The sequence below is a fragment of the Octodon degus genome, unplaced genomic scaffold, assembly GCF_000260255.1.
Source record: "Octodon degus isolate 3935 unplaced genomic scaffold, OctDeg1.0 scaffold00158, whole genome shotgun sequence".
NCBI lineage: Eukaryota > Metazoa > Chordata > Mammalia > Rodentia > Octodontidae > Octodon > Octodon degus.
In genome coordinates this window covers 5,079,091-5,095,616 of record NW_004524734.1, presented here as the reverse complement: position 1 = coordinate 5,095,616, position 16,526 = coordinate 5,079,091, and the positions used below count along the sequence as shown (strand labels likewise).

At 43.3% G+C, this 16,526-nt stretch overlaps 1 protein-coding gene across 14 annotated transcripts in view; it reads right to left on the bottom strand.

Annotated features, from left to right (window-relative positions):
- The window catches only part of Limch1 (LIM and calponin homology domains 1), a 359,165-nt gene that overhangs the window by 50,000 nt on the left and 292,639 nt on the right, over positions 1 to 16,526 (bottom strand). For all 14 annotated transcript variants that reach the window (XM_023702751.1, XM_023702753.1, XM_023702759.1 and 11 more), the window contains 5 exons: positions 12,438 to 12,473; positions 7,695 to 7,821; positions 6,195 to 6,352; positions 5,589 to 5,997; positions 1,970 to 2,185 (listed from right to left, as the gene is read on the bottom strand). In XM_023702751.1, coding sequence (XP_023558519.1) covers positions 1,970 to 2,185; positions 5,589 to 5,997; positions 6,195 to 6,352; positions 7,695 to 7,821; positions 12,438 to 12,473 — 946 coding nt within the window. The remainder of the gene's footprint in view (positions 1 to 1,969; positions 2,186 to 5,588; positions 5,998 to 6,194; positions 6,353 to 7,694; positions 7,822 to 12,437; positions 12,474 to 16,526) is intronic.

Below are 16,526 nucleotides of genomic sequence, written 5' to 3'. Positions count from 1 at the left end.
AGTCCTTGGAATCAAACCCATGGCTTTGTGTATGTGAAACAAGCACTCCACCAGTGAACTATATTTCCAGCACATTCTGAATTTTGTTTTGAGAGAAGGTATTTCTAAGTTGGCCAGCTGGCCTTGCACTTGAGGTTCGCTTATCTCAGTCTCGCGTATCTGGGATTGCAAGTGAGCACCACCACGCCTGATAAAGTCTTTTTCAATGAAGAGAATTTAGAAAACACTCAAGCTAAAGTATGGCAAAAATGAAATAAGGGAAGAATGAATGATTTAGAAAAGCAATTATATCCCTATAATGTCTAATTAATTTAGGGCACTTCTAGTTTAAATTTAAGAGCAGATGTTAATGTTCATTCCACCGGTTAAGTTCCCATACTGTTAGCAGAACTCAGTATTCAGTTTCCCAAGAACAATCTGTAAGAACTCTTCAAAGGTAGTCAGATTTATACAAATTAAAGGTAAAATTACAGTTGGCGGGGAAAGACTCAGCTTTTGCCCGGGGCACAAAACATTTCTCCTGGAGATGAGGAGACAGGCTACTGTGGTAAGGAATTTGGTGTGCTTTCCACTTGAATCTCTTTCATAAAGCATTGGGCACTGTGATAAAGATGACATCCTCTTACCTCCTCTAAAACTGCTATTTTATTCTTCAGAACATAAATCCCAGCCATGAGAAAATTCACAACTTGTCCCCTGCAGGGGTTTTAGCCAGCTGGGTCACCCAACCGTCAGCTCTGGAACTGAAAGACAACTCTTCTTGGGGACCAAATTTTTCCAAGTGCTGGAGCAGAAATCTCAACAGCTTTCCCCACCCTTCACCCAAGACACAAATTCAAATGGTAGAAGTTAAAATGGCAGGAAGTTGGCCTCAGTTGAAGACAAGGGAGGTTGAACAGTATCCAGCCTGAATCCCGAAAGCTGGGCTGTGTCTGTGGCAGTGACACTTTGGGTTTGATCAATACAACCAGCATGAGTCTCTCTGGTGAGAAATCCAAGAAAGTATAATCTGCCCAGTGATGTACCCCCAGTGCCAGATGTGACGTAGAGTTCTCAGCTCTGTGTTCTAGAGTCACCATCCTTTTCTCAGCTTGGCAATGTGGCAGTCTTTTAATGCTTTAAATTACTTGAATTTAAAGGGATAAGCTAATAAAAATTACTTTTACTTTTAATGAATTTTCTCTTATTAACTAATGAGAAAAAGACCCTTTTATACATATGATCAAAAATAGAAAATCAGGTTCTGTTTGTACCAGTTATTTTCAAATTGTATTAGCAAGTCTAATGAGGTCCTGACCAAGCAGAAAAAGCATTGTAAAGATTCATTTTTTTCTATAACCCCAGAGACCAGTAATATGAAGGCATCGAATCCCAACCACTAGACCACCAGGGAAGTTGAGAACAATAATATGAAGGTAAGAAAAAGTCAGTTTTTGTTCACAAAATGCATTATCTTTAATTAGAGCCCATCGTTATGCTTTGAAATGTCTCCCCAAAGTCCCTAGGACCTCAGAGCATGAACTTATTTGGAAATAGTGCTGTTGCTGATGTAATTGGTTAAGATGAGTAATGACCCGGAGTAGGGGTCATCATAAAAGGGAAAACTTGCCCACAGACACACCTACAGGGAAGACAGCTTGCGCCAGTGAAGACAGAGATTGGGATGATGCATGCTGTGGAGCGGGAGGACTGGCTGGGCAGTGAGGACAGCAGCTGGGAGCAGGTTCTCCTCAGCCAGCAGAAGGAGCGGATCCTGCCAACACCTTGCTTTGGATCTCTAACCACCAGGACCATGAAATAATTAATTCCTTTGTTTAGTCATGTAGTGGGCAGCCCTTTGTTGTGGCAGCTCTTGGAAACTGATCTTTCCATGTAGATGAATCCATCTTTGGCATACTCTACATATTTCAAAAACTATTCTTCCATGAGACAATTATCCCCAAGAGGGGTGAAAAAGTGTGGCTCTTACTGTCAGTTCCTGGGGAACAGGATTTGGCTTCTTGATGTTGATCTCAATGCTGTTGTTGCCTTGTTTCACCTCCACTGGGGACCCGTGCACTCTGGCCACGCCTTCGAACACCTGGGATTTGGTCAAGGAGGGGCCAGGTGCCCCTGCAGGCTTCTCTTTTTCTTTCTCCTCCTCTCCATGGACTGTCTCTCCATTCACGCTGACTTTGCCATCTACCTGTAAAAGCCAGAATGAACAAAACATGCTATTCCACAACCAACGACAGTGACAAAGTAACACACCCAGATTTACCTAAGAGCACTGCTGCTAAGTAATCACATTCTGACAAAGAACGAGCTCTCGCAAATGTTTTCATGGGTTTAGAAGTCAGGGCTTCTATAAAAGCCATCTTTAAGGATATGTTTAAAAGGCTGCTGGGCCACCTCACTATTAGATTATACTTTACATTCACCTGATTTATGGTGTGCTTTTATTTTTAAGTACAGAAAACCAAGGAATCTTAAATACCATCACATGCCATGTGTGGAGGTTGTAGTGATCTTATTTAAGTTCTAACTGCTACTCCACAATTTGGACTCTACCACATGGTGGTAGCGGAGGCAATGGGTACTTTCTTTGACACTATCATGGAAGCAGGGCCTCCGACTCTGTGCCATGCAACAATAAATCCCCTTCTCTAGTTAACTTCGTTAGCTCAGTTTCTTTGAGACGCATGTCAAAGTATCTTTGTTTTTCACTCAGGTCAGGGGAAGGTGATGAGAGCAGGACAGGAGCAACAGAGAGTGTGGTCAGCCTGGCGAGGTGTCTAGAAATCTCTGCTTGCAGTGTGAGCAGGATTTGCAAGAGTGGGCTTATGGTGCGGTGGGCTAAGATTTCGAATCTGAACACTGCCACTCGGCAGCAGCACGGCCTCTGCCAAGCTTGGCTTTTCCTCTCTGGTCAGATGTAAACCCTACTAGTCTTTTCCTCATAGAGCTCTCAGGGAGATTTTTGCTGTTATCTGGAGCTGTGATATATACACTGTCGAGAACAGAATCTGGCACATTTTAGGAACTCAAATATTAGCTTATTGTGCATCCAAAATCTTTAGAAAAAAGTAATGGAAGCATAAGAATCAGCTATCGTTTGTTTACCTCATGCCACTGGCTGTGCATACTTTATCGTGTTACCCACATAATTTTGAAAATCACAAATCAGTACATATTCCTAAAACGGAAGTTTCCCAACACAATATATATCTTTATTGTGTGTGGTCAGTATGCTGTTTTTAATCCATTCCATTTCATTTGTTTAAAAAATGCCCAGGGCTGGTGGGATAGCTCAGCAGACTAGGCACCTGGTTAGGCAAGTATAGGGACCGAGGTTTGGTCCCTGGTCCCACATGCTGCACTGGCCCTGTCCCCAGGTGTGCTGAGCCAGTCACCAAGTCCAAGAGTGGTAGACATGCCTATAATCCCAGAACTGGGGAGACAGGAAACAGGAGGATCACTATGAGTCTGAGCTGCATAGTGAGACCCTATAACAAATACATCTTTTTTTAAAAAAGCCCATTCTGAACAACTAAAATGACTTAATAATGTAGCAACTGGTGGCAACTCTTATTTTGAAAAGTACTGGCTTAAGCTTTTAAAAAATGTAGTGTGGATTTTATTTTATTTTGAGATGAGAGTCTTCCTAAATTGTCCAGGATGGTCCTGAATCCCCAGGTTCATGAAATCCCCCTGCCTCAGCCTCCAAGTGGCTGGGACTAGAGTCCTACACTTTCCCTTAAGATGGGGGACACTTATGGGATTCAATGAGCTGGGTGCTTCCCTCACTCTTAGTTCTGTTGTCCTGGAGAAACAACTGGCATGTGCAGGATTTACTGCCTTCCGCTGGCCCCAAGAACACACACACACAAACACACACACACACACACACACACACACACTTCCCTCAGCTTCCCTGCTGGCATCTCCTGGGAGCTACCGCCTTGCTTACCTAAGACCTTTGACCACAGCCCTCCGATCAGCCCCTCAGTGATGCAGCTATAAGCTAGCAATAGAAGCGACAGCTACCAAGGCCAGTGATGGGTCCAGAAGACAATCATTAGCCAAGAATGAGCTCCAGCTCCAAGACCTCTCCCCGGCTCCCAACTCCTCCCATCCTTCCAATGGTGTTCTGAGGCCTCTACACCCTCTAGCACCGATGTAGAAGGACAGAGGTTCCTTCGGTCTGAGTTTTATCCTCCAGTCATTTACTGTAACTCTTCAGGATAAATAATCACAGTGCACTCTTTACATACAGAAAGGGAAACAGCTATCTAAATGATCAGATCATATACCTCAGTTAAATAAAGGGACCTCCTACCTCTCCCTGTTCAGGGCCACCTCAACATAAAAATTTCCTTGGTGGGATGTCACAGGCCACTCATTATCATGGGTCCCCATAAAAGAAGTAGACGAATACTTAGGTGGACCACTGAGCACTTTAGGTGTGGGGACATATGTGTGTGCACGGTTTGCACAGTCCATAGCTCATCTCAGGGAAAAAATCATTAGTTTATGCACTAAATGCAAGGCCTCCCATGTCCTTGTCACCACTGCCAAGCTGTTAGGATGAAGCCGTAATGCGCAAAGACACAGTCCCTTCCCTGGAAGGGACTGACATTTCAATCTAATCCAGAAGAGACAGCTGAAATATCTTTTCAGTCTTGTCATAGCTTAAGACACAGGTCTTAAAAACCTGTGGTCAGAATCATTTAAGCAAAAGTCAGAAACTTCTGTTTGATTCCCTGTGAAATTCACAAAGGAACATCACGCAGCTCTATTAGTTGAGCCACATAAAATTCTTACAGTCAAAACTGTCACATCTCCTAAAAAGACCAATTCCACCTCTGTCTTCTATTATAAACACCCGCAATCTTCAAGGACAATGTAAACTGATTTTTCTTTAAAGTCAAAAGAGCTTAAGACAAGGGATGAAAGTCTCCTCACTACAAAAGGGAAAAGACTGGAATCTGAGGATGAAAAAAGATGTTTGGCTGTCAAAAGTTCTTTGATTCTGGAGCATTATTTTTACACATTCACTGGTAAAACAAGCCAGCCTGTTTCCACTTAAAAAAACTTTGGTCCTCATCTGAGGCCCAAGTACATCCCATGTTTCCATGTGTTCTTGTATTTTTTTTTTTTTTTTCAGTTGTAACCTCTTTCTGGATATGATGTCAATCTCTTCCTAAAAGAGATGTAGCTGTACATATTTTTATGTAAAGCAAAAGTACTTAAAAACTTTGTATACCTCCAGATAGCTGAAAAAATACTAGGGTGTTACTGAATTAGGGCTTCTTCCCTCTACTGTACAGAGACCATGTCACTATGCCAAACTAGAAAACAGACCTTGTTAATGGAAATGACTCAAGTTTCAACCTCCTTGGGGTCCAGGGGCATCAAGAACAGTAACTGAGGATCATCTATTCCTGAAGTATTTACTGATCAAATCTCCCAGGACCCCAAGATAAACCATTATGTTAACACATTTGGCTTTTGTTTGGCAAAAATGATGGCATTTCCTTGAGCCAGCATGCTTTCTATTGACCACCTGGAGTTCAGTTTTGGTTCTACTCTTAAAGAACCCCTCCTACCTTAAAGGTCTTCAGAACCTCTTGAGAGTTTTTGGGTTGGGAGTAAGGCTTGGGGGTCAGCATAGGTACTGCTTTAGGGGTGACAGTTTTGCTTGGAGACCCACTGCCTGCTGACACGCTGGCATCTGGACCACCGGCATGGGCAATGGTGGTCTCAACAGTGGCAGTGAATTTGGGTGGAGGCAGTGACTGTTGCCGCAGGTACTTCATGGGGCTGGGGTCATTCAGGAAGGAGGATAAGTTTGGCTCTGTTGAATGGCTTCTTTCCAGAATTTTTGGCATCTCCAAGCGCTCAAGAACAGCCTCACTGATGGTGAACCTCTCGATGTACTGCTGAAGTATCCCCTCTGCCTCTTCCTGGGACCGTGCGTTCTTGTACGCCTCGTGCAACTCTCTCTCTCTCCGCTCCCTAGGGGATGGGGCAGGGAAGGAGGAGCAAGGACAAGATCAACAGTCACAGAAATGGCAAAGAAGACCTTAGTGGGAGCCAAGGTAGATCTCAACCAAGAGAGTGAGATACTGGTGTCACGGGGTCTGTCATGACCAATATTTTAAAGGAAAAGCACATCTAGATACTGTACATTAAAAATAACAGAAAGGACCCACTTTTCTTGAACGATTTCTCTGTAGGTTTTGATGCTTTTTCTTCGTTCACCCTTCCCATCTTCCCCAGCCAGTAATTTCTCCATTTTTTTCCTTTCTTCCTCTTTCTTGATTAAGTCCTGAGAAGCACTTCTTCTCCGACTCTTCCAACGAGCCAGATCCTGCGGGAGGGGACACAGAATATTCTGCAGCTTGCACGTAATTCCATTTCTAAGATTTAGAGTTTAGTGAACCCTGAAGAGGGTTGGTTGGCATCCCCACATAGTCCAGCGTAACTCTGTTTGGCCCAAGGATCTCAAAGGCAGGAAATACTCAAATATTATCCACACGAGCCAGAGCAGGACAGCATTTTATTAAAAAAAAAAAAAAAAAAAAAAACAAGAGCAGTATGAAGCATGCAATCAAATTTCATGGCACTTGCTAAATTTTAGAGAACTGCTTCATAAGGCAATCGTAGGAAACTTCATTTTCCCCTAGTTATCACCTCTGCATTGTAAGTAGGGCTGTTAATTATAGAATGGCAGAGAGAGATTTAGTTTCCTCTTAGAAGTAAAGGCAGAGAAAAGGGGGTCTTATAGAATCATTAATTCTATATGTATTCATTCATGTGGCCTCTAGAACAACCTCACTGCAAGTTGACAGGGAGTTCTAATGCTGCTTGGTGGGGATTCTGGGGTCAGATGGACGTGGAGTGGTGGGAAATAACCAGGTGCTACCTTTTCTAGTTGCTGGAAACTCGGAGGTGTTCCCTAGCCTCTCTATTCCTCAGATTCCTCATCTGGAAAGTGGGAATGGTAATGGCACTGCTGTTAACAAGCCTGTAGTTTCAGTGTCATTCTACAGTAGGTGCCAGGCACAGAGTAAGTGTTCAATATATCATAGACACACTTGTTATGACAGCATTGTATCAACTTTGGAGAAGTCAACTATCTTGACAAATGGTCATGTCAGATGCACAATAGCTATCTGAGTGTTTTGTGAGAATTAAACAAAACGACCCACTCTGCCACCTCGCATCCCTAATTTCAAGCTCTCACCCAGCATTAGCTCTTTTCTCTAGGCACACAATAATCTCAAAGCCCCCAGCAGCCACTTCCACCCTTCTTCCCTGGTTTGAATCCCGGTTCTCCCGGTCGATCGCTTTGTGACTGCGCAAGTAACTTTGTTGCACTCGGCTACCTGGTTACTAGAAGCAGTGGGTGGTGGTCACAGGGAAAGCCCTTAGCAGGGCCTGCAGCCAGGTGCGCCTTCAGGGTGGCCAGGGGTCCTACGTGTCACCACTAGAGGCATCCTTCGCCCGCCCCCCTCCCTCCTTGAGGCCGAGCTTCCAGGAAGGGTACTTGCCGACTGTGCATCCCTGTCATTCCCGGCCACCCTCAAGTCGCTGCAGTCCCCTTCCCGTGTCGCCTGTGGGATCTTCTCAGGGCTCCCTCCCAGCGCAGGTCCCCTCACCCAGCCGGGCCATCTCCTCCCGCTGCCCACGCGGTCGCGACCGAGACTTACGTCTTGCCACTTGTCGTCCTCTTCCCTCAGCTGGTTATTTATCAGCTGCAGCTGCTCCTGGCGGGCCCTGCTGTGCGGCAGCACCGCGGCTTCCTCCTCACACCGCATGTCAAACATACTCGTGCTCCTGCGCGCCCAGAGCAAAAACAAAAAGCAAGCGAGATGAGCGCGGCCGCTCCGCCGCCTGGGGGCGCCACCGCGCCGGGAGCCGCAGAAGCCAAGGCGCCTCGCAGTGCGCGGCCGTTCTAACCCAGGTACTGCAGAGCTAGGGCAGGTGCTCAAAGTCCCGGGCTCCTCTCGCATGGAAGTATATTTAAAAATAAGAATTAAAAAGTAGAGAGCCTGGGAGAGAATTTGTGGAGGGGGCAGCGTTCCGTGAAGCGGAACCCAACTGCAGTAAATGTTTCTGTGGCAATTTCTCTAATTTTCCAACAGAGCCTTAGGCTTTAGACGCCTACTGCTTCATATTTTTTTTAGTTTTAGATGTATCCTTTAACTACTGAATTATATTGAACCATGGAATTGATGATGTGTATGTCTGATGTAGTCTTTTTTTTTTTTTTTTTAAATTTCCTGTAAAAATGACTGAAAAACTGACTGAAACTGAAGGTACCTTTTTGGAGGTATCTTGGAATCAAGAAAATAAGATATTTTCTAGTAAGAGTAAGGAATAAAGTATATAAAGCAGTATGTATGCCATGTCTTTACATATATCATTTCAATTTTTATCAAGATATATCTGAATTTACTCTTTATGAAAAAAGATAGAGAAAACAATTTTTTTTTAAACCTCTTAGGTCGTACATACAATGCACAGTCTATAGGAGCTTATCCCATGGTGAGGAACACCAGAACCTGCATAGACCTCTGTTTTAGCACAAGCTGAGGCAGCTACAGGAGCATGTGAACAGAAGCCAAGAGCTTCCCGTTTCTTTTCTTTCTCTTTCTCTTTCTTCCTCTCTACCCCTCCCCTTTTCTTTCTTTCTGCTATCTCTGGGGCCCAGTGAGCTACACAATCCAAAGCTCAAGAGATGAAGGCCCTTTAAAAGTTTGATGTTAGCCACTTGGTACAGAAAGCAGCGATAGCTTATTTCTGAAGCCGGCTTAACACAGAGAAAAAGAAAAGCCATGTGCTTGGACAGCAGCTAACTCAAGACATCACCAGGGATGCCTGCAGTCAAGGCCCCACGGCCAGACGCTGGGTAGCAGCAGCAGAGACACTGGGCGAGGTGGCTCTTTGGTAGGAGCCCATGCACAGAGCACTGGACGCCCCAGGCAGCGTCCGCCCACCCTCCCTGCAGCCCACTTGGAGCAAATCTGCATGAATGGTCCCTACGTCTCTCCTCCCTCCAGATGTTGTGTGATTTAAGTCAGATTTAAGGGAACTAAAATTAAAAGGCTGCCCATGTAATCATTCTTTTCCAAGAGCCTTCTAATGATCTAATTGTACAGACAGATTTTGATCTGAGCCTTCTACTGGCACCGTAAGAAGCTGCCACCCCTACTCAGTGGGTAGTGTTGATTTCAGCAGCTGTGCCTTCACACAAAAATAAACCACAGTCCTCAAAAGGGAAGAAAGACTGTAATTTCTCACCTATTTTATGCTATTTTTTAATGTTATTTAAGAAAGACTTAGGAATTTACAGTTGGATAGAAAAGTCAAACTCATGTTCACCTAACCAGGCCTACCAGAAGGACATCAAAATCCATCCCACTCTTCCTCTCTTAGTTAAAAGAGAAAAATAAAACAAAAAAAAATACCTTCAAAATATCTACTCCCGTCAGTTATGTTTTAAGGCAATTTATAATCTCTGCTAAGACCTTAAAAGATACAAACCTCTCCAAGCCACCAAGTAGCTGGAGCCACTAGGATTATAGAATCCTCACATAATCCAGGAAGTGGGAGGCAGACTGGCAGCAAAAGTAGATCCCTTCCTCGGCTTTGCCATCTATCGTTCCTAAAGGCCAGGATTCTGGGTTAGGGCACTGAATCAAACACAGTGCCAGGTCATCTTCTGGAATCCAGGGATGGGAATGGCAGCTTTTCCAAGGCCCCAGATTTGGCACTCTCCTACAAGGCCTGGATAGCCAGGAACAGGCCTCAGCTTGCCTTTCTGTGGCGTGGGTTTCCAGGTTGGCTCCCCCGTGGAGCTCTGACTACCATGCTCGGCCCAAAGCAGGCCAAATGTTGGTTAAAAAGAAAAACTCTTGGTTGCTTTCTCTTACACCAGCAAGTATTATTTTTCTCAAAAAAAAAAAAAATTTAAAAGAAGTATCAGCCAACTGGCCAAAAAAGAAACAACAAAACTATGTGATATCTGTATGTCCTCTCAAAAATAAGGAACTGAGAAAGTTGAGAATTGACAACACTTGATAGAAAATGAGCTGAGTCACCATTTAGAAATGTCCCTCAGTGCAGAGGTTGAGTTCAGCCTCTCAAATGAAGAAGTGCAGGTCTGAGGATGGGTGAGCTGGAGTGACCCTGTGAGACCAGCTTCCAGAACGGTCTGCAGTGATTTAACCTAACCGTTTTATTCAGCACCAATACCTTTGGCCCTGAGCTGTTAGGACAAGAACTTGGGACTCTCTTGAGACTAGGCTGCCATTTTTGAGGGATGAGAGCAAATTTTCACAGAGGACCCTTGGTCGTCACTTCTGGGCCAAAGGCAAAGCGAGGGAATTCAGAATAAAATGGCCTCTTGCTGCTCCAAGGTACAGACACTTTGGTAGGGAGGATACTGGCTGAGGAAGAGTGTGTAAGTCAGGAAAGGGCAAGAAGGTGAAATGAAATCCTCAGGGATGATTTTGGCCGGCTTGAAATGGAAATTTCTGTCTGCCTGTGTGGTAGGTCTGCCCCTGCCCTATGTTCTCTTTCAAGGGCAATCTTTTTTTTGATCGGGCTGTATTTGAAGAGTATGTCAATTATTAATAAATCAGCTAGTGACAATAATTGCCCTTAAAGATTTTGAAAAAGGAAGAGAATGCAGGAATTAACTAAAAATAGTACATAGATTTCTCTTTAATAAATTAAGTCCCAATAACAGCTTTTTATTTTGCTCCTGGCATGTAAGTTGTGTTTACTCCAAGCAGGAATTGGGCACTTTGGATATTGCCAGATAAGACCTCTGGGAAAGAAGTTCCTTTAACTCTTCTTGTCCCACAGGGCTGGACTTTGTAAACTTAGAGGAGAGAAGGAAGTTCCCTCCTTTAAAAAAACTGTATTTGCTGGGGTGAGGTTTCAGTTTCCCGTGCACACCAAATCCAAAAGCTCTTGACTGCAGCTTTCCTTTTTCCACCCTGTAGTTTCTCAGAGATCTATTTTAGTCAAATTGAACAGCAGCTTTGCAGTGATGAAGAATAAACCCATTCTATCAAAATGTTTTTGCTCATCCAATCAAAGTAGTGTTTTGCCTATCAATCTCATACAATCCTCCCCTGAAGGAATGTTAAATATTGCTACTGCAGGTTTTACCAGTAATAACTAGGGCTCAGCTTTGCAGACTACTTAGCTCTGAGCAGTCAGTCAAGTTCAGGATGAATTTGCTTTTGAGACACAAGATTTTGGGTGCAGATAACTGGCAGTGAGAGACTGCCCATCGGAACTGGGCAAAAGGGCCTGACTGAACGGGGCCAGGCGACCCAAAGAGACCGCCATCTTGAACTGAGCATGGGAAAAGCACAATGTGAAAAAATACTTAATTGTGGAGTGTCTAATTTCATGTCATCAGTGGAAATACTATTTGTGGGCTCTACACCCTTTGTATATAAACACCTCAGTCTATGGCCTAAAAGGGAAGGCTGAAACACAGAGCATAGGCAAAACGAGGGCAGATGCTCATTCTCCCAGTGGCTTGGCCTCCCACCAGGACACAAAACCCCTTTGCAGACAGGACAGATGTCCGGCTCAGCAGACTACCGAAATGGGGATTAACTACTCATCTAGTTTCTTAAAACACAGATTACTCAAATCTGAGAAGGCTAGTATGCCACAAAGGAGACTTTTTGTTTGTAGGTCAGTTGCAGAATGATTCGCACTTTGGGAAATCCGTTTTAGAAGCAGATTTAATGTGGTCACAAATGAGAGGTGTGTATTCTTCTCAAATTTGGATATGCGTGCAGGGCAGAGAGTAAATCTCTGAGAGGAATGAACAGCAAGTAGCCAGGAGAGGAAGCTCAAGTCATGTTTTACATCCTTGACCCCTTGCTCTGCCAAGAAACTTGAACAAAACCCCAATGTTTTAGCCTCAAGCATCCCACAGTTTATACGATTCCAACCTAGGAGGAACTTGGGCTTCTGCATCCATAATTAGTGGTTTAGGGTTTATTTTCTTAGTTTGAAAAAAAAAAGTGACTAGGGCAATGACTACTTCATTGTTAACGCTAAGCCCCAACATATCAAGAATTAAATGCACAGCTGCAGATGCCCTTTTAATAATTCTGTGGTCAGAAGGGGTACCGATGTCCAAGCCATAACGAGAACAACTTCAACATGCCCAGTCTAGGAGAAGCACATGTTAAGTTTGAAGCGCCAGCTGCGTATTAGAAGCACGCTGAGGTTGCTTGTTCATTCATCTTCCCTGCACAAAACATACGTTCTGCACTCCACGTTCAAGCGCTTGGCTGCACGAGTCAGCTAGCCATTCAGCTTGCTGCAGCATGAGCCGCGTTGCAATTAGTGGTGAGCACGGGAAGCATGCAGTGTGGGCTAGTAATTAATGAGATCCTACGAGCACAACCACTTACTCTGCGTCATCTGACACAGGAGTTCTCGGGCCGTATCTACAAGACCAAATACAAAATTAGAGGAGACAGAAGATAGAAAATGAATGCTGTAATCATGCTAGAAATGAAAAAAGCCAGGGAAATACACACGTGCCAAACCTTCTCATTGATCACACTGGAAGAGAAGTGACATACAATTAGCAACATTCATTAGTGGCTGAAAATCCAAAAACACTCTTGATATTTCTGAAGGCTGTGAAATCTGTATTAAAGCCCAAGAGAGAAATTAAAATAATCTCATGTAACTCACAAAAACTATCTGTTCAATAGAAACACAAAGACGCTTAGATGTAACCTGCAATGGTTATAGAGAATTCAGCATACAACACAAAATGCGCATCATGTTCATTCATAAAGAGTTAAAGTGCTCCTCCCCTCATCTTTGCTCATGACGGGCTGGGAAGCACACCCACCTCTAGGCGTACCTCACTCGCCCTACCCCTGATGTGCTAATGTATTTGTGTAGGTGACATCAAAGAGCATTTCTGCACTCTTCTGAGAGCAAACCAGAGCTCCAGCCAGAGGCTTATTCAGTGCCTTTCACCTTCATTTGACAAAAACCACAATTCCTAGAAAACTGGTAGCCTTAATCAAAACCAGACTTGAATGATATTCCATAACTTGAAAAACAGCACTTTTTCCCAATCTTTTATATTCTTCTAAAAATTTAGGTTTGGAAAGTTGTTATCATCTGTGGTAGATTAAGTCTAAATATCTTATAAAGCAAAAATAAAGACCAAGCTAGACAAAAATTTAAACTTGACAGTACCAGGACATATTTTAAGCACATTTATAAAAAAGCAACTTTGGACCTGGGGATGTAGCTCAGTGGCACAGCTCCTGCCCAACAAATATGAGGCCCTGAGTTTGATTCCTGGTACCAAAGAAAAAAAAGAAAGGAAGAAAAGAAAAAAAGCAACCCTAGTGAATAAGCATCCCTTTAGCAAAGGTGAATTTTAAGGAACAATCCTTATCTGTACCCTGAAAGATTTCTTACTTCTGCATTCTGATGGTAGACAAAGAATTACTGCAGTAAATAAAATGTATCCTGCTGCCAGTTTTCAGCAAATTACATTTTGAAGTTGTCAGCAAATCATTACCTGGTCTGCGTGCTCAATGTCATAACAGTTTATAGGAAAACAGTAATTTTTGAATGTCTTTTCCCATAATGATAGAGAAAATACCCCAGAGTGCACTATTACATATTCACACAGCTTCCCCACTCCCCTCCCACCAACATTCTAGAATAGTCTACATTTATTGATAGCTATTTCACTCACAGTAAAGGCAGGCTTACCCAAAACTCAAAAATCTCTTGAAAGGGCCGAAAGCAAGACAAGGGAAGGGTCGGTGAGTGCTTTACTTTTGCTTCTAGAAGTGTAAGACTCATTTTGTTTCTCCAAAGATAGTTTCAGTCAGCACTGAAGTTTAGCCTAATACTCTTGACATTCTAAAAACACCACTACAGTGGAGCAGGTGAAAAGTAGATCCTTCTACATCAAGAGAGGAGTGCTTGAAGACTAGAGGGATGTTCCCAAGTTAACAAATGCATGTATTGGCTTACATTTATTCAAGTACAGTGTTTTCTAAATTATCCTTGGAAGACAGAAGAGCACATATTCCTAAGCGTGGTAAATAGAGACAGAATTTGTTAGCAGTTATGTGTTTGTGTGTTTTTGTTTAGACATTTTATTAGTATTTCACTGAAATCTAACATCCATACAGAAAGTATACCTACTATATATCCATCCTGGTAATTATCACAAATGAAACAAACCTATAGATTAATATGGAATGTTTTGTCATATAAAATGACTCATTGGTTTGGCTTGTTTAGCACATTTTGTTTGTGACATTCAGCTATGTTGTTTATATGGGATACATCTGAATTTAAATCATTTTATACAAATCGATGCCTTTGTGTTTGGTAGTAGTGGGCTGTACTACATATACTCAACATACAGAGGCATTCCGCTGTCACTAACAGAGTTTCTCCAACACCTCTGTTGACAAATACAGACTTAAATCTAAGTCTTGTGGGACAGGAATTTTTATGTTTGAGTTCCCTGGACAGTGACCAGAAGAGAAGGCGCTCAATAAGTATTTGTTTCATATATTGGATGCTCTGGAAATGGAAAAGAATAGCACAGACTCTGAAGATAAGCTTCTTTTATCTTCATTGGGACACAACTATGGACTTGAGGAGTTTCCTCTCAGACTAATTTATTTGCTTTAAAAGGGCACACATTTAAGCAGAATTGCCTTTGCTGGTAAGGGGAAGAAAATCAGAGGTTGGACTTCAAGTGGCTTTCTCAGTTGTCCTACAGAAAACCAAAAAGTAAAGGCAAGTTGCACCAAAAAAAAAAAAAAAAAAAAAATCACTATTAAAGACATTTATAATGGGCCAGCCAAATAGCTCAGTGGATTAAAGCCCCTGCAAGCAAGCACAGTGGCTGGAGGTTCAATCCCTGGGCCAGCCATTCTGGCCCTGCCCCCAGGGCAAGCTGAGACAGCAATTGAGACTGGGTATAGTAGGATGCGCCTGTAATCCCAGCTCTTGGGAGGCTGTAAACAGGTGGATCACTATGAGTCTGACCTAGTAGTGAGACCCTGAACACCCTGTTGATCCCTCTCTAATATACAGGGGGAAAAAAAGGACATTTGTAAAATGTAAGCCAAGTGTGTCAATAGGCTATGGGAAACAAAGTAGTCATGGTTGGCAAAGCATGGAAGACAGAGCAGGAGGTGGAAGAGAAGAGGAGAAGGAGGAGAAAGAAGGAGGCAGTGGTGGAGGAGGAGCAGGAGGAGAAAGGAGGACATGAAGAAGAGGGGGAAGGAGGAGAAAAAGGAGGAGGAGGGGACAAGAGGAAGGCAAGGAGAAGGAAAAAGAATAAGAAAAGGAAGAAGTCAACAATGTAGTTTAATTTTGAAGATGGGAGTATTTAGAAAGATAAAGGGCACAATCTATGCATAATATTGGTTACATTTACATAACTTTTAACCTGAAGAATTTCAGAATCAACAATTAGCTGATGACACATTTCTATACTGTGAACTAGCATTATGCCCATTAGATATCAGAGGGAAAATGGCTCCACTGCTCATCTGAAGTACTCTCCCCGTAACCAGCATGCTTTGCACACAATAGTTACTCAGTAAACCTTGTTGAAAGGGAAACACAAATGCCCTACATTTATGCTGGCTCAATCGCACAAGCATGTGAGAGTTAATCTGACTATCTCCTTGAGCTCAAACTGACCACTCATTCCCACTGGAATGTTCAGAGGACTCTTGGAATCATCCACTCAGAGGCAGATGAAGTGCTGGGGAATTCATCAGGTTCCACCGATTTACCTCACTTGTGCAGACAACAGGCTGCACGGAGAGAGTGGCTTTCCACTCCACTGGTTTGAATCTCGGTTCTAAAATCCCTGGCTGAATGCACCGCGGCCTTGGTTTCCTGACTGCAAATGCACACAGAAATTCTAGCTCTCAAAGGTTAAGTGAGGAGTAAGCAGGAATGCACCCAGAATGTATTTGGTTTCCTTTTATTTTTTGTGGTGCTAGGGGCTGAACCAAGGGCCCAGCCCTACCTTTGCACTCTTTTCTGCCTCATAACAACCCAGTGAGCCCAGGCCAAGTGCCACATCAGGATATTTGGAAGGCGAGTGGTTGTGGATGACTAGGTTATCCTGTCCGGCCCTCTGTCACTGCCCGGCCCTAACCAGGCTGGGAACCACGTGTCATCTATCCATTTAACTTTCTCAGATTGGGCTGCCTATTTGTAAAATGGGGCAAACATCACTCAACGTACCTGTGAATTGCAGGGAAAAGGTTAGCTGGATGTGCTTTGAACAGGTGGATGTACTTTGAAAAGGCTACAAAGCACTCTGCTGAGAAAAGCATGAACATGATCCTGGCCCCCTAAAAGACAGCTATAGAGAAATTTGATTCTACTATTGTTACTATTCCAAAGAAAATAAAATATAGATGAGATTTGGATCATAAAGATGGCTAGGACATTGGTTTAGTTTTAGAGGCCACTTAATG